Source organism: Salvia miltiorrhiza, chromosome 4 (assembly GCF_028751815.1).
Source record: "Salvia miltiorrhiza cultivar Shanhuang (shh) chromosome 4, IMPLAD_Smil_shh, whole genome shotgun sequence".
Taxonomy (NCBI): Eukaryota; Viridiplantae; Streptophyta; class Magnoliopsida; order Lamiales; family Lamiaceae; genus Salvia; species Salvia miltiorrhiza.
Genome location: NC_080390.1, coordinates 14,905,483 through 14,928,625, shown reverse-complemented (window position 1 = coordinate 14,928,625; position 23,143 = coordinate 14,905,483). Strand labels below are relative to the sequence as shown.

At 40.3% G+C, this 23,143-nt stretch overlaps 1 protein-coding gene and 1 long non-coding RNA gene across 2 annotated transcripts; both read right to left on the bottom strand.

The window, feature by feature from the left end:
* Positions 1 to 17,665: 17,665 nt before the first annotated feature.
* On the bottom strand, positions 17,666 to 18,507 carry LOC131019782 (non-specific lipid-transfer protein 1-like). Its single transcript, XM_057948347.1, has 2 exons — positions 18,076 to 18,507; positions 17,666 to 17,879 (listed from the first exon to the last, which is right to left on the bottom strand). The coding sequence occupies exons 1-2, from the start codon at positions 18,423 to 18,425 to the stop codon at positions 17,870 to 17,872; spliced, it is 360 nt and encodes a 119-aa protein (XP_057804330.1). The 5' UTR covers positions 18,426 to 18,507; the 3' UTR covers positions 17,666 to 17,869.
* A 3,018-nt stretch (positions 18,508 to 21,525) lies between these two features.
* LOC131019760 (uncharacterized) lies at positions 21,526 to 22,726 on the bottom strand. Its single transcript, XR_009100432.1, has 4 exons — positions 22,510 to 22,726; positions 22,325 to 22,397; positions 22,095 to 22,137; positions 21,526 to 21,989 (listed from the first exon to the last, which is right to left on the bottom strand). It is a non-coding gene; the product is annotated as an uncharacterized LOC131019760 (long non-coding RNA).
* Positions 22,727 to 23,143: the final 417 nt, after the last annotated feature.

The window sequence follows — 23,143 nt, the reverse complement described above, 5'->3', positions numbered from 1 at the left end:
CTGAAGCGGAGATTGCTGAGCTAAAGGCTCAGTTGTCCCAAGCAGAGGTGGAGAAGTCCTCCCTGGTTTCTGAACTGACAAGGACGACCAAGGAAAGTCATGAGAACTTGGCTAGGTTCAAGGCGGGATATGAAGAAGCCTACAAGGAGACCCGGCGTGATTGGAAGAAGACGCTCGTGGAAGCGCAGAACCGTGCCTATGTCTTGGGGGCGCGAGATCAACACCTGGAATATTTCTTGTCTCCGCAGGGTCAACACTTTCTGGGGTTGATGCTGGAAGGCACCTTGGCGGCCTTCAAGCGAACTCAAGAGTACCTGGAGGATTTCGGACCCCTCTTTGCCTATGTGATACAGCAGTCCGCCTCCAAGGCGTTAGAGATGGCGGGGGCGACTTCGGAGCAGCTCGCTACCCTGGATTTGCACGCCTTAATGGATAACCTCAGTGATGAGGAAATAAATAAGCTGATGGGGATCCCTGCGAATTCTCCGAAGAAACCAGAATGGTGGTATCCAGTGCTGGAGAGGGCTATTCCCTATTTCGCCTTTGGGGTTGGGTCTGCTTCATTGCCCTCCGCTCCATTATATACGCCTGCTTTCTCTGCTTCCCTGGCGGGCTTTGTGAACCGGCTGCGGGATCCCACCAACAAGAGCACCCGGCGATTCTCTCAGTATGGCGTGGTGCCTTCTCTGCCCTCTGATCTGGCGGCCTCCGTTTCTGAAGATTCCGCTTCCTCCTCTTCTGCAATGGATCAGCTTCTTACCCTGTATCGAGATGAGAAAACGTTTGTACAAGAAGCTGTGAAGCTGCTGGACTTGGGAGTCCGTCTCCCCGAGGTGAAGGAAGCTGGCATGCTGCCAGTGTTTACAGAGGGAACCTCTGCTAGCCAGATCCCTGCCAGTGATATTCCTCCTCTGATTTCCTCTGCCTCTGCTCCTGCTTCCTCTACTCCCGCTGAAGATTCTTCTGCTCCTCCCTCTTGATGTCCCCTATCTCTTCCCTGATTTACAGGAAATTTTTGTAACTCTTAAATTTGTACAAACTTAGTACTTACTTCTCGTCCTTGGCATATTTTTATGAAATTTCTTCCCTACTTGCGTCGCTTTTCTCTCTTTGTTCTTTGTGTTGTTTTGTTGCTCTTTCATGTTGGATTTATATTCCCGCATCTCCTCTGCTGGTTTGATTTGATTTTGATGACTCTTCTAGCAAGGGTTCTGATGACTCATCTGGCGAGGATTCTGATGACTCCTCTGGCGAGGATTCCAATGACTCCTCTGGCAAGGATCTTGATGACTTCTCTGCCAAAGATTTCGCCGCCTCCTCTTACGAGGATTTGGTTGACTTCTCTGCCAGAGATTTCGCCGCCTCCTCTTACGAGGATTTGGTTGACTTCTCTACCAGAGATTTCATGATTACTTTTCATTTAAGCGCTCCTTTGCTGTTTCCCATCCAAGCACTCCTTTGCTGCTTCCCATCCAAGTTTGAGCACTCTGCGCGGAGCATGGGAGACCCGGGGGGTGCAACCAACTTTCGCGGCTTACGATTAAATAGTAACCCTCTGCGCGGAGCATGGAAGGCCCGGATGGCACAACCAACTTTCGCGGCTTACGATTAGATAGTAACCCTCTGCGCGGAGCATGGAAGGCCCGGATGGCACAACCAACTTTCGCGGCTTACGATTAAATAGTAACCCTCTGCGCAGAGCATGGAAGGCCCGGATGGCACAACCAACTTTCGTGGCTTACGATTAAATAGTAACCCTCTGCGCGGAGCATGGAAGGCCCGGATGGTACAACCAACTTTCGCGGCTTACGATTAAATAGTAACCCTCTGCGCGGAGCATGGAAGGCCCGGATGGCACAACCAACTTTCGCGGCTTACGATTAAATAGTAACCCTCTGCGCGGAGCATGGAAGGCCCGGATGACACAACCAACTTTCGCGGCTTACGATTAAATAGTAACCCCCTGCACGGACCCTGGAAAACCCGGGGGGTGCGACCAACTTCCGTGGCTTACGGTTAAGTGCAACCTCTGCACGGAGCATGGAGGACCCAGGGGGGGTGCAACCAACTTTCGTGGCTTACGATTATGTGCAACCTCTGCGCGGAGCATGGAAGGCCCGGATGGCACGACCAACTTTCGCGGCTTACGATTAAGTAGTAACCCCCTGCACGGAGCATGGAAAACCCGGGGGGTGCGACCAACTTCCGTGGCTTACGGTTAAGTGCAACCTCTGCACGGAGCATGGAGGACCCAGGGGGGGTGCAACCAACTTTCGTGGCTTACGATTATGTGCAACCTCTGCGCGGAGCATGGAAGGCCCGGATGGCACGACCAACTTTCGCGGCTTACGATTAAGTAGTAACCCCCTGCACGGAGCATGGAAAACCCGGGGGGTGCGACCAACTTCCGTGGCTTACGGTTAAGTGCAACCTCTGCACGGAGCATGGAGGACCCAGGGGGGGTGCAACCAACTTTCGTGGCTTACGATTATGTGCAACCTCTGCGCGGAGCATGGAAGGCCCGGATGGCACAACCAACTTTCGCGGCTTACGATTAAGTAGTAATCCTCCCTCTGCGCTGCTGGAGCGTGATTCCTCTGCTCTGCTGGAGCGTGATTCCTCTGCTTTCCTTGAGAAGAAATTTTAGAATTTAAAAATTAGGACCTACGGGTATACACCCTACTCCCCCCTCTGGTGACATGTGCAATACTCTGTTATGAACATGTTGGCCCAATTACTTCTTATTCCATCTCCGGCCCATAAACTCGCTTGGGCCCATTATCCCTTGGCCCCTTTCTTAGGCCCAATACCGTCTCTATATATACCCCTCCATCCTTCATGACCTAGCTCAGAATCCCTTACTTCCTTTCCGCCGCCCCAAACTGCTCTCCTCTCAAACCCTAGATCTCCCGTCTTTTTGGCTCAAAATGCCTTCTTGTCTTGGTTGTAACGCCCTCAGTCGGGGGAGTGAGTCCTTTTGTGAAAGTACGCCGGCGCCCGTTGGTGACTGAAAAAACAGGACTCCCCCCCGCCTGAGGGTTTTATCTCCAAGATTCTTAAAGGAAGCTCCCTCGTTGCCCTTTTCCGACTTCCTCTCAGACCCTATATCTGCCATCCCTTGTCTCTCATTTCCCGTATCTTTTCCCATCTTGGTTGTAAAGCACTCAAGTAAGGGAAGTTCCCCTCAGAACATTCATATCCTTGAAGGCTTTTCTTTTCCCTCTGTGCTTCCAGTGCAGGTCTCTAGCTTTGTGATTGTAAGGAGGGGACTTCCCGTATTTGAGAGCATTATTACCGGTTTCCCGAGATCTGGACGTTGATTGGTCTTTTCCTCCGTATTCTTTCCCTTTGGCATTTTGACTTGTTGCTTTCCTTGGTATTCTGCAGGTGTGGGGTAGATCCGGAGTGGATCTGAGGTAGATCTGGCGTGAATATCTCCCAACGGAGGAGAAAAGCTTGAAGTGTTGGCACATGGGGGCGAAGTCTCCAGCTCCTGATGTTTTGCTTTCCCTTTGACCTGCTAAGAAGCAGTTTTTGTATTTGTTTCTCCCTTATCCTGCTAAGAAGCAGTTTGTATTTTGAATTTGAAAATTGGGGATTACGGGTATACACCCTACTCCCCCCTCTGGTGACATGTGCAATGCTCTGCATGAACATGTTAAATAGCATATGTAATGTAAGAAAGCAATAATTGAAATAAACGAACACAACACCAGGGAATTCCCTAAAACCACATATCTGTTTTATTGATATCATGGCCCCGGACCTCGTTAAAACCCCTGTGGGGAAAAAGAGTATCCGGTCTACAAGTGATTACTCCTGCTAAGTAGCAGTTATACATAGAACTTTTTGAGTGTGTTTATATTCCATGGCCTGGGGAAAGTTCTGCCGTCTGAATCCGACAATGTGTACGCTCCGCCACCCAAGACCTATGTAACGATAAATGGTCCTTCCCAATTTGCTTCAAACTTGCCCACTGCCTTTAATGCGTCTGCTCTTTTCAATACTAGATCGCCCTTGACCAGCTTTCTTGCTCTGACTCTTTTGTCGTACCCTGCTTTGATGACACTTTTATATTTTGCTGCTCTGATTTGCGCTTCTTCCCGCTGTGCTTCTGCAAGGTCGAGCTCAGTTCTTCGAAGGTCGACGTTATGCTCTGTATCATAGGTGATGATGCGGTATGATTCCAGTCTGGCCTCCGCTGGTATTACTGCATTGGATCCGTATACCAGCGTAAACGGTGCCTCGCCCGTTGCTGTCTTCGGGCTAGTTCGGTAGGCCCAGAGAACAGTGTCTAACTCCTCCACCCATTTCCCTCTGCTCTGGTTCAGCCTCTTCTTGATCCCTTCACAGATTGTTCTGTTAGCTAATTCCACCTGGCCATTTGCTTGTGGGTGAGCCACTGAGACGAAACGCTGGGTGATGTCCATTCGGTCACAAAAATCTGCTATCCTCTGCCCTGTAAACTGAGTCTCATTGTCAGACACAATGATTCTCGGTACCCCGAATCTGCAACAGATGTTCCTCCAAATGAAACGTTCCACTGTCACTTCATCTATCTTGCCCACAGCCTCAGCCTCAACCCATTTAGAAAAATAATCTACAGCCACGATAAGAAAGCACTTCCCTCCTGGTGCTGTAGGTAACTTCCCGACTATATCAATGCCCCATTTGTCGAACGGACATGCCGCGTACATGACACCCATAGGCTCCCCTGGTATATTGATTCGCCCAGCATGTGTCTGGCAAGCTTCGCACTTGCGGACGAACTCTCTGGCTTCCTTGTTGATGTGAGGCCAGTAGAACCCAGCCCGAATAATTTTTCGTACGAGATCCCGAAATCCCGTATGCCCACCACAACAACCTGCATGAATTTCTTTCAGAGCAAAATTAGCCTCTTCTGGAGATAAGCATTTTAGTAAGGGCTGAGTAAAAGATCGTTTGAAGAGTTGATCGTTGATTAAGCAGTAATTCTCATAGCGAGCCCTCTGATTGGATTCTTTGCTCAGCCGCTCCCCTGTCTTCAGAAAGTGTATAATCGAAGCCCGCCAATTGTCCCTGATCTCTACCGAGAAAACCTGCGAAGTCTCCATCTCTCTGGTATCACAGAGTAAAATAATTTCATCATTCCAAGTTTGCTCCACCGCACTAGCCATGCGCGCCAATAAGTCCGCTTTCGTATTTTCCTCTCTGACAATTTGCTCGATCCTGAATTCCATGAACTTTTCTTTCATTTCACTGATTTTGGAATGGTATGCCCTCATCCGCTGATCCTTGATACTATAAGTCCCTGAAAACTGTTGGGCAACCAACTGGGAATCTGTCTTTATGATGACACACTCGGCTTTGAGCTCTGACAAGATGTGAGCCCCTCTGACCACGGCCTCATATTCCGCTTCATTGTTGGATAACCGACAAGTGAATTTGATGGCGAACTGGTATGTCCCATAACCTGGTGAAGTGATATAAACCCCGATCCCACATCCCTCTTTCGTCACGGATCCGTCCACAAAGGCCACCCAAAACTCTGGTACAGGACGACGAGTTGTTTCTTGTATGAAGTCTGCCAATGCTTGCGCTTTGATCGCTGTTCTCGGTTCATACTCTACATCATACTCCCCTAATTCCACAGCCCATTTAACCATTCTTCCCGACAAATTCGGGCGCCCCAAAACTTGTTTGAAGGGAAGAGACGTGCGTACTATCACTCGGTGTGAAAGGAAATAGGGCCTCAACTTTCTGGCCGTGACCATGACTGCCAGAGCAGCCTTCTCAATCTCTGTGTAATTTTGCTCAGCCCCTTGTATGATTCTGCTAACGAAATAGATAGGCTTCTGGTGACTTCCCTGTTCTCTGATAAGCACAGAGCTGATCGCATCTTCTCCCACCGCTATATACAGATACAATGTTTCACCCGGCACTGGCTTGGTCAGAGTCGGTAACTTGGCTAGATAGACTTTAAGATCCTCAAACGCCGCTCTGCATTCCTCTGTCCACAGAAACTTAGTTCCCTTCCTCAATACTTTGAAAAACGGCATGCTGCGCTCTGCCGAGCGTGATATAAATCTGCTCAGAGCAGTGATGCGCCCATTCAGAGTCTGCACTTCTTTGATTCCTCTGGGCGGCGTCATGTCCATAATAGCTTTGACCTTTTCTGCATTAACCTCAATCCATGCAGGCGTGACCTTATATCCCAAAAACTTCCCTGTTGTGACCCCAAAGGTGCATTTCGCTGGGTTCAGCATAAGCCGATGATCTCTGACCACCGTGAAGATTTCTTCCAGATCAGAAACATGATCCTCTGCCCTAACACTCCGCACAAGCATATCATCCACGTATACCGAAATGTTCTTGGCCAATTGTTCTTTGAAAATTTTCTCCATCATCCGCTGATACGTAGCTCCCGCATTTTTTAAGCCAAAAGGCATACTTCTCCATCCATACACTCCGCAACAGACAGCAAATGCCGTTTTGGCAATGTCTCCCTTATTCATCCTGACCTGATGATATCCCTGATATGCATCCATCATGGACAATAAAGCACACCCTGAAGTGGTATCCACCAGCTGATCGATCCTCGGCAGAGGATAATGGTCCTTTGGGCAAGCAGCATTTAGATCTCTGAAATCCACACACATCCTCCAGGTGTTTGTTTTCTTGGGTACCATCACCGCGTTTGAAATCCATTCCGGATATTGCACTTCCACAATGTGCCCTGCTTCCAACAATCCGTAAACCTGTTCCCTTATTGCCGCGTCCTTCTCTGCCCCAAAATTCCTTGTTCTCTGCTTTACCGGCTTCACCTTAGGGTCCACGTTGAGGCAATGCTCTGCCAACTTTCTGTCAATCCCCTTTAAGTCGGTGGTATTGAATGCAAACACGTCTGCATTTCTTCGAAGACAACCAATGAGTTCCTCTCTGACCTGATCACTCATGGCAGACCCAATCTTTGTCTGGAAACCCTCTTTCCCTGGAAACAATTCTATCATATTGCAGACATCACTGGTGGACACCAGCGCGGTTTTTTCTGTGCTATCTCTGTCTTTTAATAAATCCGCCAACTCTTGGCGTTTCTCTGCTAAGGCGTGCACCTCACCCACCTTTCCCCTCTTCCGTGTATCTGATCCGTCTGTCATTCTTTCCCTATTCTGGCCCGATGAGTGTGCAAGCATTTGGACGTGACATGCTTTTGACGCTGTTTGATCCCCACAAACTTCTCCTACTCTTCCCCCCTCCACTGGGAATTTCATTTTCAAATGGAACATAGAGATCACGGCCCTGAACGCCGTCAAGGCAGGTCGTCCGAGTATGACATTGTACGCATGTTTGGGCATGTCCACAACTAAAAATCGTACCATCCTTGCTCTGCTGCTATTGGCTGCACTGCCGAGGATCAACGGCAGCTCTACATACCCTAATGGCATAACCATCTCTCCCCCGAACCCAAACAAATGAGCGTTTGTGGGCTCAATGTGCACTTCTATTCCCATGTTTTGGAGGCATTCCTTATATAAAATATTCACGGCGCTCCCTGAATCGACGAAGACACGGTGAACCATGCAGCCCGCTATGTCCGCCGTGATGACCAGCGCATCATCATGCGGGTACATTAATGTACGTATATCCTCTGCTCCAAAAGTAATCGCCGGCTCTTCCGCCGCACCCGTAATTTCCATGACCCTTTTAGGATAATACCCTGTTTTTACTGCTCTGATGACTTGCTTTTTAGCCCGATTTGATGTGGGCGTCCCGTTCTCTCCACAAATCATGTGCACTTCTCTTCTATACGGTGGAGGAGGTGCAGGTCCTTCCCTACGGTTATCTCGATTATCATCAGCTCTGCGATCCCTATTATTCCCCTGCTCCTGTCGCAGATCCCGATTATTCCTCTGATCCCGCTGGTCTCGCTGATCCCTCTGATCTCTTTGATCCCTCTGATCATTCCGCCTCTGACCCTCATTTCCTCTGTCAATGAATTGGTCAAGGAGTCCCTGGCGCACTAATAGCTCCAGTTGATGCTTAAGATGTCCACAATATTTTGTAAGGTGACCAAAGGCATTGTGGTACTCACACAATTTGTTATTGGACCCCTCCTGTAGCGGCCCATTCCGGTAGGTTCCCGGTGCTCGAAAGAACGGTTGGTCTTTTATCAAATGGAAGATCTCGTCTTGTGGTTTATTCAGGGGCGTGTACTCAGTAAACCGTGTGACCTCATTCACACTGCGTTGTTGATGGGACGGCATTCCTCCCTGGGGTGGCAATACCCTAGGAGGCAACCCTCTGAATGGGGCCCTATCTTGCTGCCTCTATCTCTCAGGTGCTTCCTCAGCTTTCTTGACCCTATGCTTATCGTTTTCCACCTTTCTCGCCATCTTGGCGTCCTCCAACTGCAGGTAACCCAGCAACCTTGCCATAATGTCATCAAAATCCCTTGCTGGTCGGATTTGCAATTCGTCAAAGAAGATCCCCGGCCTGAGTCCTCTGGCATAGGCGCAATTTTTTATTTGTGATTCTGCCTCTGGCACTTCCAGAGCAGCGAGGTTAAATCTTGTTGTATACTCCCTCAACGTCTCACCTTGATCCTGCTTGATATCCATCAGCAAAAGGGCTGACTTTCCTACCCTCCGCGAACTCGCAAACTGTCGTAGGAAGCGAGTCTGTAAATCTTCAAAAGAGTAAATAGAATTCGGCGGAAGCGTTCCAAACCATAACTGAGCTGGTCCAGTCAAAGTAGTTGAGAAAATTCGGCACTTGATGCCCTCAGTGTACATGTGCAGCGTAACCAACCCTTCAAACCGATTGAGGTGCACCTCCGGATCGGTAGTGCCATCATAATCCAGTGAGATGGGCTTGTAGCTTCTAGGTAAGGTGTCTGCCAAGATATCGTCAGAGAAAGGACTGCGGTTGTTGATAGGATGAAACCTTGAAGTCTTAGCCCTCTTGTCTTCCTTATATCTTCCCTGCTCCCTTCTGTCCCTTGGCATGTCTCGGTCATGACGTTTGTGAGCCCGGTGCCCTGGCCTGCCAGAGGAAAACTCCAGCTCCCTTTCTTCTTCTCTTTCGGTGTACCGTGATTTTTCCAGGCGATGAGACTTCTCTACTCTGTATGATCGCTCAGATCTCTGTTCCTTGTCTTCCCTCCGAGATTTCTCCCTCAGCGATTCTTCCAGATTTTCAAGCTGATGTTTCAATTGTGATACTTGCTTTTTCAGCCGTGCTTTCTCCTTCGGTCTCTCCTCCTCAAACACAAGGGAGACGGATTGACTATCAGACTCGTCAACCCGCTCTCTCCTGACAACACTATTAAGCCTAACGCGGCTCCCCTCTGGTATAACTAGCTCTCTGTCAACATCGTCCCCTTGCCCCTCTCCAGGCATCACGGCCTGTTTGTTGATTGCCAGTATATTTGCCTCCTGAGCAGCGGGAGGTGGGGCCTCAGTGCCCTGCAGGTTGGCTGCTCCCACCGGGGTAGCCGCAGTAGGGATGACGGACATCATGGGAGTTCCCAGTGCCTGCCGCATGTTAGCGTAGCTGAGCAAGGCCATCATTTGCTCTGCCAGCCCAAAGTTAATCGATCCTCCTCCAGATGCGGGAGCCAGATTCGGCAGATCAGAACCCGGTGTGACCAAAGCAAACCTCTGTGCGCTGACATTCATCCCTGTTGTCGGCGTGGCTGAGATAGCCTGAAAACCCGGTGGCACCGTGAAAGTAGGATTACCCTGAAGGCCAGTGAACAACGAGGTAGGCACCTCAGTAGTGACAGCAGCAGAGTCAAACTCCTTCTCCAAGTTCCGGTGAGCATCAGAGGATCCCATGGTACCTGCATATAAACAGAGTGAGAGAAAAATCCTAGCGACGAAAGCATAAATCCTCCGTTTACGGATTGAAATCCCGATATAAGAAATCCAATAAGAAATCCCCGATACCGGTACAGAGACCGTTAAGAAATTCCCCTCAAGGTAACGCTTATGCCCTGGGAAATAAACCCAGGGCATAAATCTAAAAAACAGAACCCGCGTAACGGAGTTTTTCCCCGGTGAAACCGCATTAAGAACCGACGGAAAAAACAGAGCACCAAGAAAACCAAAACAACCATCAAAAGGCTTGTCAGCGCAATTCGTTAGAAATGATAGATAAACAAGAGCTATGTAAGGAAACGAACATCATAGCCCAAAATTAACACGATCATGTCCTATAATAACCACAAAGCCTATAAACAACAGAATTACTGCGGCAATCAACCAAATTAGCAGCATAAGGCAGTATTCAAAGCATAGGACGAAAGTTAATCTAAGCAAGCATGAAGGACATCAGTAATTATTCCTTTTAAACGCAAATTATCCACCCATCAGCGGCACAAAACCCCATTACAACAACAACAAAGCATTAACCGACGTATTAATCGGTGCAAAACCCGTGAATTAACAGCAAAAAGGTCCATGAAAGAAGAGACAAAGTGCTATTTCATCAGTGCGAAGCCCCTAATTAACAACAAAACCCCACATCCTCCCAAAAACAGAGTAATACTCAACAGCCCACAAGCATAATTCTAAGATTATCGGAGAAAACATGAAGATCATCCACAACTATCACGTTTACACGTGAAACACCCGTATACTAACAGCATAAACTCAAGATATCAGAGACAAAAGGTCAATCCACCGTTCATCGATGCGAAACACTAGATCCGTAAGAAAAAAGCACCCAACATAATCAGAACAGAGCCTCACACCACAATTTTCCCATACAAAACACTAGATCAGTGAAGAAAACATCAATTCTACGAGGAAACCCTTCGTTCGTAAACAATTAACCCAAACAAACGGTAAATAAACGTAAAATTCCCCGATTCATGACTTATGCCCGTCGCCACCTTTCCCCATGCACCAAAAACATAAATCAACACAAACCATAGCAGATTAACAACATATTAACCCGGAAGACGCAATTAACCGATCAAAAACAGCTGGGTGTCCGAATTATCGGCTCAATTGGTGCCAACGTCCGCAAATCCGATTGGAATTTCAGATCTGCGTATGCCGGCAACCGTGATCTCACATCCTAGCTCAGTAGCTTTCCCACAGACGGCGCCAGTTGGTATTTCATGAAACCAACACCTAAACTACGAGGTGAAAAGCATAAACTATACCTAGTAAAGTTGATCGGAAAGAGCAAAGTAACAATCGGAGAATTGAGCACGAGAGCAAAATATAACTGTTGTATTCAAAAGCGAATGATAACGTGATTACAATGTACGAGTGCGAGATCTATTTATAGAGTACAGGGAAGGGTAAAATGGTAAAATTGGTGTAAGCGCATGTATTTGACGTGGTCGAAGGGTATATCCGGAATTTCATCTTTACGCGGGAAGTCTTCCGCGTTTCTGGCGATCCCTCTGATGGAGATGATCTCTCTGGCGTGGCTGACTTCTCTAACGTGGAGGACTTCTCTGGCGTGGCTGACTTCTCTGACGTGGATGACTTCTCTGACGTGGAGGACTTCTCTGGTGTGGAGGACTTCTCTGACGTGGAGGACTTCTCTGGCGTGGCTGACTTCTCTGACGTGGATGACTTCTCTGACGTGGAGGACTTCTCTGGTGTGGAGGACTTCTCTGGTGTGGAGGACTTCTCTGGCAAAAGCCATTCCTCTGGTGGATGAGTTGTCTCTGATGGATGAGATCCCTCTGGTAAGAATGATTCTTCTGACCAGTATGATTCCTTTGGTGAGGGTGATTCCTCTGATTTGTATCCTTTCTCTACTCTGCACATATTACTCCTCATCAGATAGTATAAATTAATGTATTAACAGCATCGGATTCTTCTTTCCTAGAAATAGGATCAATAATGGTTGCATTAAGAATTTTGGCTTTTGCTTCTTTGGTAAGGTAAAAATCCCACCATCCTTGAAGCTGACCTGTGAATCCGGTAATAATAGATTGGGCAATTTGCCTATCATTATTATCTTTTATTTTTGCTGCAGATGCGTACATAAGCATTTGTTTTCCTACGGTTTTTATTTGGTATTCAGATTTACCGTCTATATTCCATTCGATAATAGACTCTCCGCTATATTGGGCGTAATCAATTTTTTCTTCTAATTGAAGATCAAAAGGAGAAGGTCTATTATAGAAAGGTTTAATAGAGGAAATTCTATTAAGTTTATTAATAGTAAGTTCCTCTTTTTCTTCTGATTCAGAAGTACTAAGATTTTCTTTTGTTAAAACTGTAATATGTTGTGAGTTTGAAGATGGAGTTTCAACTTCTTTTCCTTTGATTTTAACCTTTTGAAGTCTATTAATTAGTTCTTCAAGGAATTCTCCATCTTTTTTCGAACTTAAAAGGAAATTTTCTTTTTTAAGATTAGGCGGAGGTTTAATCATTATAGTATTAGAACATTTTTCTCTATTGAAGCCATCAGAGACCTTAGGAGAGAGAATTTCTTCAATTCTATTGGTTTGATTTCCAATAGCATGAAGAGCAAGATTAGTAAAATTATTTTGTTGTATTAAATGATCAATCTCTCCTTTACCAGTTTCAGTTTTAATAGGAGTAGCATAGATTTCTTTATTTCCCTTTTGAATTTGTAGTGTCGTAAAAGGGGGATGAATCTCAATTAATTCTTCTCCCGTTTCATGGATAAGTATTTTATACTTTTCTTCTAAAACATTTAGGAAGACATTATCATTAAAATTTGGAAATTCTTTTTTCCTTTCTTGAAAATAGAAGTTTTCTAACCATAAGAAAAAATCTATTTTTGAACATGATTTTTCAAACCATTCATTAAATCTCATGCAATAAAGATTTCTCTGTTTTTCAGAGAGAGAACTCAAAAACCATTTTCTCTTGTTAATGTTTTTATTTTTATCAAGGCATTTCTGTATTCTTTTAAAAATAGGATTATTTTTAATAACAAAAACATTGAACTCAGAACATCCCATACTAGAATAAGTAGGAGAACCAGGGGTTTTTCTAGAGCTTCTACTCTCAGGCATTTCAATCTGGTAATTAGGTTGAGAAACTTGTTCATGAATTCTATGAATTCCTAAAATACTAATTTTTTCTTGTTCAGTTAAGGGAACTGAAGATGTTGAGCACCTAGCTTCTTCATCTAGTTTTATTCTAAATTTTCTTTGAGAAGAAAATCTAATTTCAGCATCACCATCTACAAACTGTATGATACTCTCAAGTTTTCGCGTTTCTTCTTTAACAGGTGGAGCTATGCTCTCAAGTTGCCAGACTTCAGGGAGACTAATTTGACTCCATTTAATAGTTTTAGGGATGGCCATATTACCCTTTTTTAGATCTGTTAAAAATAGAGTGGTTTCACCCTTTTCTGAGCTAATTTGTTTAGATTTTATATTAAATCTTGAAATTGTCGTGTTCATTACTTTATAATGAATTCTGTATACAAGCGCAATATTTTCAATTCCTGCTTTCATTTTAAAGCCTTCTGTTTTAATTTTTAATGTTAACGAATCCAAAATGTTTGGATCTGTTAACGAAACAGGGTAATTAGGACAACAGCGGAAATAAATTGGTCCATCACAAAGTGATGATTCAATTATTCCTAAAAGAGAGTCTTCAAGTCCAAGATGTCTTTCATCTCGAATTATCGTTAAAGCACAGACATTTAGTCCATCTCCTGTTAATGGTTTAATTCCAATTTGGACAAGACCAACATGAAGAAATTTAAACTTCTGTTGTTGGTGATATTTTATTAATTTTTCGGATAAAAGATTAAAGGAATCATATCCTCCTTTTAGAGGAATTGTTTCTTCTATTGTTTTGATAATATAATCACTTTTAAATTCAAAAGATCCTTTTTTATACACAGTTGATTTTGAGATTTCTGGTAATTTTCAGTCTTGTAATTCTTTATCAAAATTTTCAGCGAGAATAATCTCTTTATTTTTTGTAGATAATTTATTATCTGATTTTTCATTAGATTTTTTTGTAGAAAATGTTCTTATTAATTTATTCATTGTAAGTTTATGAAGATACTGTCAAGGGTTTAATCTTACCTTACCCCAAAGGGCTTTACAGGATTTACAGATACCCGACTTAGAGCAATGCTCGTGTAGAGCTTCTAAACTTGCAATTAATAAATTTAATAATAACTTCTTCTCAAAGAAATCTAAATTATATCAAATAATATATTACTACTACCACTTTACGTGGCTCTGATACCACTATGTGTGGTATAGAATAAACTTATGTTTTTTCTTAAATCTTTTAGGACACTCTTTCTCATGATATAAACCAAGTTGTTCACAAAAATCGCCTAAAATATTTTTATTTTCATTTTGTTGTAAAAAATTTTGTTTTTTCAGCTTGATATCATTGCAAAGTATCATTCCTTCTGCAACTATTTCTGCAGAAATATCTCCATAGGTTAAGTTTTCCCATGCAATATTACCATTAACAAATTTTATTTTTAATCTATTGTTAACTCTTTCTGCAAAGAGTGGCGGAAGACCAGTTATAAATTTTTCTTTCCAGAAATTCATATCACTTTTAAATTCAAAAGATCCTTTTTTATACACAGTTGATTTTGAGATTTCTGGTAATTTCCAGTCTTGTAATTCTTTATCAAAATTTTCAGCGAGAATAATCTCTTTATTTTTTGTAGATAATTTATTATCTGATTTTTCATTAGATTTTTTTGTAGAAAATGTTCTTATTAATTTATTCATTGTAAGTTTATGAAGATACTGTCAAGGGTTTAATCTTACCTTACCCCAAAGGGCTTTACAGGATTTACAGATACCCGACTTAGAGCAATGCTCGTGTAGAGCTTCTAAACTTGCAATTAATAAATTTAATAATAACTTCTTCTCAAAGAAATCTAAATACAATAAACACAAAATACTAGGCAGTGAGAGAGGGAGAGGAAGAAGAGGGCGAGCGAACTCAAGCGTGCTCTCCTTCAAACTTCTCTATGCTTTATATAGAGAGGAAAATGGGACTTCCGACACATTTTGTCCAAGAAGTCAAAAACGTTGGCCAATTTTTTCAAAAAGGTAATAGTATAGGCAATAAGTGAGCTTGAAGCTTGATTGCGTCATTCTGCATTTTGCTTCCGTAATTCTGCATTCGGGTTTTGTGCTTCTTGATACTTTTCAAGATCGTAGTTTGATAAAAATCTCCGATATAATTTAGACTTCCTAAAAATCTTTGTAATTGATTTAATTCAAGTATTTTGTCAGGAAATTTATCGGCAAAGAGTATAACTCTTTCGATTGGAGTAATTATTTTATTTTCAATAAAATGTCCTAAAATTTTTATTTTAGTTTGAAAAAATTTTATTTTCTTACATAACCGCTGCATAATATCTGAATAACATTTTCTCTTGTTAATGTTTTTATTTTTATTAAGGCATTTCTGTATTCTTTTAGAAATAGGATTATTTTTAATAACAAAAACATTGAACTCAGAACATCCCATACTAGAATAAGTAGGAGAACCATGAGTTTTTCTAGAGCTTCTACTCTCGGGCATTTCAACCTGGTAATTAGGTTGAGAAGCTTGTTCATGAATTCTATGAATTCCTAAAATACTAATTTTTTCTTGTTCAGTAAAGGGAACTGAAGATGTTGAGCACCTAGCTTCTTCATCTAGTTTTATTCTAAATTTTCTTTGAGAAGAAAATCTAATTTCAGCATCACCATCTACAAACTGTATGATACTCTCAAGTTTTCGCGTTTCTTCTTTAACAGGTGGAGCTATGCTCTCAAATAATAATAATAATAATAATAATTATTATTATTATTATTATTATTATTATTATTAATTATTATTATTATTATTTACGTGATTGTTACCACTTTTACCTAATATTTAATTAATTTAAATGTCCTAAAAATTAAAAGCCCAAACCTAATTAGTCTCCATCTTAGAAGTCCAAACTAAATGAGAAGCCCAAATAATATTTTATAAAAACGTCCTGTGAGGGATATGTCATAGCCGCTTCTTCTCTGTTTTCTCTGCAATTCGCAGTGCTATTTGTTCAAAATTCTTTATCTTCTACGATTCATCATCTAATTCTACTCCTTTTTCTAATTTGTATATATATTAGGTGTTCAAATTGTAATTTTCAAATATCATAAGGTGGGTTGCATTTGCGGATTCAAATATGGGTTTTTGATATTTACCAACAGAGAGAATAATGTAGCAATGGATTCTGGGTAGCAGTTGGAGCAAAAATTCTACTCCATTTTTTTTATTTTGATTTTTTATTGGAGATGTGATTTCTTTCGATCTGCTTTTCATTTTGTTCCTCTACTTTGATTTCTGGTTTATCAGAAGGAGAATAGAAGAATAGGCAGATGGATTAAATGATTTTGGAGAGAGGTTGAACGACTTTTTTTTTTTACAGGGATGATGAGTGATTGGGTTTTGAACAATTGAGAGATGGAATTGTTGTTGTTTCCCAGCAGCAAGAGGAAATTTGAAACAAAATGGAGAGAATTCGTGTTTTGCATATGAATGGAAGAAAAAGTTTGATACTATTAAATTGAGAAAAACGTGGGAGAGAGAAGAAGAAGTTTGATGGAAAGATAAAATATGGCGGTAAAATTTTACCGTTATACTGCTCTTTTATATAACACATAATATTATGCATTATAGAAGACAAGAGGCTTGCCACTAGCTACACCTAACACTTGTTCAATAGGGAATTCTTGATCCAAACCAAGATAACAATCTGAAACCACGATCAACTTCATACCCTGAAGAAGAAGAAATTAACATTCTGGATGAATGATGAGAGCAGTGCAGATTCTTTTCTTTTCAATCGAATTAAACAGAAGAAAAGAACATCATGGATGAATGATGAGTGCAAAAGTATGAAGAACATTTGATGGGATATCATCCATGAAGAAACTCTTTTCAATGCATATAGATGAGAGGTCTCATTAAATGATTGGCATTAAAGCGAGGAGTAAAAGCTCCAGCTGTTTTCTTATGCCTATCCGTTTTTTCCAATCAACAAGGAAAATGCTGCACTGCAGTTGAGGGAGACTAAACAGATGATGCATCGTTGTTAGGATTCCTGCATGTTGCAGACTATGTAGAATCAAAATCATCTGCTTCCTTATTTTCTCTCTTTTCAATTGGAGACTCACTCCAAATAGTGTTTATCATTTTCTCTAAATTAAAATACCTGTTTATGCTTGAATGGGGGCCTTGGATGAAGCTGCCATCTGAAATTGATTGATTGTTAAAGAGAAGAGAATTATTCATATTTTATTTTTCTATCTCTGCTGTCGGGGGAAATGATATATTGTGCAAATTGTTATAAATATTCATATATAAATTCAAATTCATGTCAAAAATCCTAACTAGAAGATATATTTTTCTCCAAAAAATTGTTTAAAGATCGTTCAACAAGTTTTTTTTCTAATCGTGCATGTACATTCCAATTCAAGTTACGCAAAAAAGAATATAAAGTCACACAAAAATTAGAGGATCACTGCGATTATGAATCTTTATTCATATTCTCTCTTCACTAAATTTTATGTTATTCCTCTATTTACAGTCTCTTCCTTCATTTTTTATTGAGAAAGTCGGTCTTCCTTCATCAAATATTAGTGATATGTGTATTATACAAATATTGAATTCGATATCTATATATTCAGCATTTATAACTAATTAATAAAATTGTCCCATTTATCAATAAATAATTATTGCATCCATTTTCACATATATCATTACAATAATCAGACTCCAAAAGGAAGTCGTAAAATGGTACATCCCATCCTATAAATAAATTGTAACGTTTCACATCTTATTCTTATTGTACATATACATATTAATATATAGAGAAAGATGTGTATATGTGTATATATATAGTTTTTGTTGTAGAAGCTCCATCACTTCACCCTGCAACCACATACACCCAAAACTGTATTAGAGATATAATATATCTCTTATAATTCTTGATCGGTTGCTATATATTTCTATATTTTTAATTTGAAATTTCAAAAAAATTATCTTACTTATAATTTGATTTGATTTTATGATAAGAGCTATTGTTAAATATTTTTTTGGTGGGAGAGAGAGAGAGAGAGAGAGTTACTTAGAGCAGTCCACTGATGGGGAGTAGCGGTAGGGAAGGGCAACGCCGCATTTTGACGGGAGGCTGTTAATGAACTCCGCCTTGGCCCCGACGCCGGGCGCCAGAGACTTTATGCAGCCGCACAGGGCCTGCCGATCAGCCGTGGTGGCCGCCGCCTTGTTCAGGGATTTCAAGCCGTCGCAGCAAGGCGGGGTCACCGCACCGCGACCTTGGAGGTAGCTGAGGCAGGGGGACACGCTGCTCAGAACCTGCCCGCATGAGATCGCGCCTTCCGCATGAGGAGCCGCCGCCGCCGCCGCCACGGCTATCACCACCAAACACATAACCTTAACTTCTCCGAAACCAGCCATTTTATTTTGTCTTAAATAGATATTATTTCTGCTTTGTTTTGGAATTTGGAATTGAGGGTGGTGAGTGAATACAAGTGCTCCTGCTTTGAGAGTATTTATAGACTTTTCTTGGCATGCTTACGTGAAATTAAAGAGTTCGTTTATTTCCATGCAAATTGTCCTAAAATCTAGTCCACTTGTTTTCATTTAAATTATCTTAAATTATTTGTTTACTAAATAAACTTTATTTATATATATTTATGAAAATAATATGTGGAGTGATAAATAAGTACGAAAATAATATGTGGAGTATATAAGTATTTTAAATATGTGTGAAAAATAAAAGAGAATTATTTTTAGGGAACGAGGGAAACATTTGTTTATAATACGTTCCAATAATTTCACCGATTAACTAATTTTATTGCAATAGAATCACCGTTCGAAAGAGATATACAAATCTATATATATATATGAAACATCAGTTTCTAACGGTTCTTTTTTGGCACCAATTTTTCTCTCTCATCTATCACCTATTTTATCACACTTTCTCTCTCCTATCTCCCTCATTTACACGTTCTCTCACCCATTTTAACATCCGTATTAGTATTTGATTAAATATGATTTCCATGAATTTTTCTCTCACTTTCTCCTTTTTTTTGTTCTTTTCTAAAAATCATCAAATTCGATTAATAAAAAATATTCAATATGGATCTTAAACTAAAGATCATGACAAGATCTTTAATTTGATGTAAAATTTATATATATATAAAAAATTAACTCGAAAAAGTTAGAATCGTTTGAAATCATAAAAATAATTTTTTTTCTCTCATCTCTCCTCTCTCCACTCTTCTTTTTTCTTTCTTTCAATATAATGTTACGACTTTTTATCTTTATTCTTTTTTTTATAGTAATTTTGTTTTATTTTTATTATATTAGCTCAATTTAAAGTTCTTTAATTTAAGTAATTAATTGGCAATTGTTATTTATGAAAATAAATCCTATCTCTTTTTGAAAAATCAATTTTTTGGAAACTTTATTTATAAAATTTGTATTTAAACAAAATGACCGGATAAATTTACATATTTGTACTCATTATTAATTAAAATTAAATATTTCAAATATTGAAAATTAAAAATTCATATGCTTTCATATTCATATTTTTTATTAAGTAATTGATGTGAATTATTTCACTTTTAAACAAATGATTTACATTTACTTATATTTTAATTATATTTATTTATTTTAAATATCATTTAATTTTGATGTTAACCGTGCATCGCACGGGCGCGCGTACTAGTAAATAAAAAGGTGCAGTTTGTAATTACACTACTTCGAAAAAATTGTGTAAATTTGAGCAAATTATAACATGTACCGGTACAGATTAATTTAGTAATGAAGTTCGAGAAACAGAACTAGAAGTATATATTCACATCGATCATAAAAATGTTATAGAAATAACTGAATAATACTCAATCGGTAGAGATTAATTCAGTAACAAATTAATATATCTTTTAATAAATGATTACAACTTGTGCATGAACTCGGTATCAAATTAATTGTTGCAACATGTCACGTTGAAATTTGTCTACGGTGGCAAATTAGGTATTCGGCCTAAAATATTGATTGGCCCAATTATTTATCTAAAATTTTGAGCTACCAACATTAATTACGTCCCGTGACCCGTCATTGCAAAGTATTTATCCGTGTGACCATTAATTTAACATATAGTATCTGATTTGCAAATAAAATATGAGTTAATTCAGTTATGACTTATGAGTCCTTGATATAGTCTTCAAAAATCTTTCTCTAACTGATCAGTTTGTTTCAAAATACTTTAACTGATTGTTGGAAAATGAAATATCCGTGAAGGACAAGTACTTTTTAGAAGATTTAAAAATTGCTTTAACTTGTCCTGATCCTTTACTTAAAGTGTTTCCAACATTTTTGCCTCTGAAATGAAAATCTTGAAAATCTCATTGATTTGACAAAATGCAATGATTTTTCTTACATTTTGAAGCTTCCGTCCTCTGCAGTGACGGCAGACGTGAAATTTTTCTTCAAAAAGATTTTAGGCACCTTTTTTGAAAAAAAAAATTCATCTTCTGTCGTGGTAATATAGTCTATATATGCCTCGATGTCTTCAATTATTTTCTTCATCAACTAACATCTTTCCACAACCTTCTCTGTGAGAATTTCATGCTTTCAAAAGTTTCAGAAGAATTTCGTTCCGACCAAGGAGAGTTCAATGACAACGAAGTCATGGAGTGGGAGAATGCCGCTCACACACTTGGTCTTCACAGGACCCTTCCACTCGATCTCAACGTCTCTCCGACGTCAAGCTTGTTTCTACCCTCACTTATATCCAGCGACAAGAGTGTCTTCCATCCTAATGCCCGGCACCAAGAAGCCTCTCCGCTTCCGGAGGATAAGGTTTGAAGTACCTCTCTCCAAAGAGGACTTCATCTGGCCTTCAGGCTTCTCTCATATCTTTTGTGAGTTTCCATGGTGTGCAACAGCAATGAGCAGTAGCTCGTTGTCAACCGGCGCAACCCACCGCACATGGTCGTCTCACGATAGACGTAGTGCTGGGTCATCGACAGTGTTAGCCCTCACGACTATCGCTGATTCGATTTTTTCTTCTCACATCCCTTCTCCGTTTGCATGACGACACTACTAGAAAAACGCTCATAGATAACGGATTTTTTCCGTTATCTATGAGCAAAAAAACCGTTGTGTATAGTGGTGTTATCTATGATACGTATCATAGACAACGGTTAAAAAACCGTTATGTGTGTGAGAATAGATAACGGTACGAGACGCTCATACATAACAGTATGAAACCGTTATCTATAATGATTATACATAACGGTTTATACCGTTATGTATGAGGATTTTTCCGTTATGTTTTGTATTTTTTTGTTTTTTTTTCCTATCATAGTTAACAGTTTTTTGTACTTTTTATAACGGTTTTAACCGTTATCTTTGATAGAAATACATAACAGTTTTTTTGTATTTTTTATAGTGTTATGTATTCCAACTATAAGTAGTATATTTAATATTTTTTCTCGATTTTTATATTATTTATCTCAAAAAATAAATAAATAACTTTAAAACAACAAAATGATAAAATCAACAATAACAATTTTATATATCATCCAAAATATTCATACATTACCATCCAAATGAACCAAGTATCAAGTATACATCATCATTGCATATTCGATTCAAAATTAAAAGTACCAACTATCTTATAGCTAAAACGAAAATCTATCATACTATGTATTCTAGCACTAAGTCCTCAAGAACTAGTTGCTCTTTCCTGAAATCCTTCTTCCTCATGAAAGTAATCTGCAATAGAGATTTAGTGAAAAATGAAGAATGACCGCTACCATCAGAATTATTAAAGTGACAAACTTAAAAAATAGGCACCAAATAGGCAATCGTCTGAGGTAGCACATTACATAACTTAAAGTGCACCTGAGCCCTTCTTTTCTCTTCCATCTCTTCCTTGAGGGCTTCGTTACTGCACCTTCCCAAGAAGTCGAACATAAGATCCGACATAATAGCAAGAGCAGCTAGCAGAGCCTGCAAATGTCCAAGAATCCCGCTCAAGAATCCCCCAGAAGTAAAGATAATGAATGTAATTCCTGACAAATAGTATGAAATGTCAAACCAAATTAATAAACAGACCTGATATTGTTTCCCGATTGGACAAAAATCTTTCCCAATAGTTCTGCACCAAAAATTTACATAATTGATTAAGATGAACAGTGCATAGTTTTCCAAGAAGAGCTGGAGCTCTTTCAATCGTCATATTGAAAGGAACTCAATGAAGAATTCTAATAGCATACAATAAAAATAGATGCATAAATTATGAAAGCGTAGATATGTCAAGGCAAGTGGAGATGGGTAAAACTCACGTATACGAGAAACATCTACTTTCTTAACTTCACCCGTTGATCCATAATCAATTCCTTCTACTACTCCTCTTCTCTACAAAGCCAAGGACACCAAATTTCAGCATACCAATGATCAAGAAACAAATGAGTTGTAGGAATGACATGATATTGAACAAGATACGAAACCGAAGAAGACGTCTTCTAACCTTAGCTGCAAGGAAATTACCACTTGCAACACTAACACCATCTGTAAAATATTTAGGTTCACATCCTGAGACACCAAAAACAGTTTCACACTAAGCAACAATAAATCCTCTTAACAATCGAATAATCTCGCTATGAAAAAAAAGGGGTAAACAAAGTAGAAGAAATTAAAAGGAATGCCCAAGCTAAAACAACCACAAATCACCAGACTAATTCAAACACCGCCATCATCTATCAGCATCCACACTATGACTTCTCAAAGACTAATATCAGAAAACAAATGTAAAGACTCTATAAATGAACCCGTTCGGAAGTGATTTTCGACCAAAATACACAAACGAAATCCGTCCGCTACTATCCGATAATCATAGTTCAGAACTAATAAACTTTCAGAAGAAGCCTCAACTACACTGAAATCAAACAATCGGACCAAAAAACTTACCTCAATTTCACGAATTGATTGTGGATAACTGCAACGCAATGCGGTGAAGTGGAGACAACAAGTATTGACGGATAACAACGAAGGCAGCGATTGTGAATCTAAGATTTGTAGACTGAATTGCAGCCGAGGGTAATAGAGGCATTCAAGGAAAATAGTGGAGTCACCGGACGGACCAACAGAAGCGCCGAGGCCAG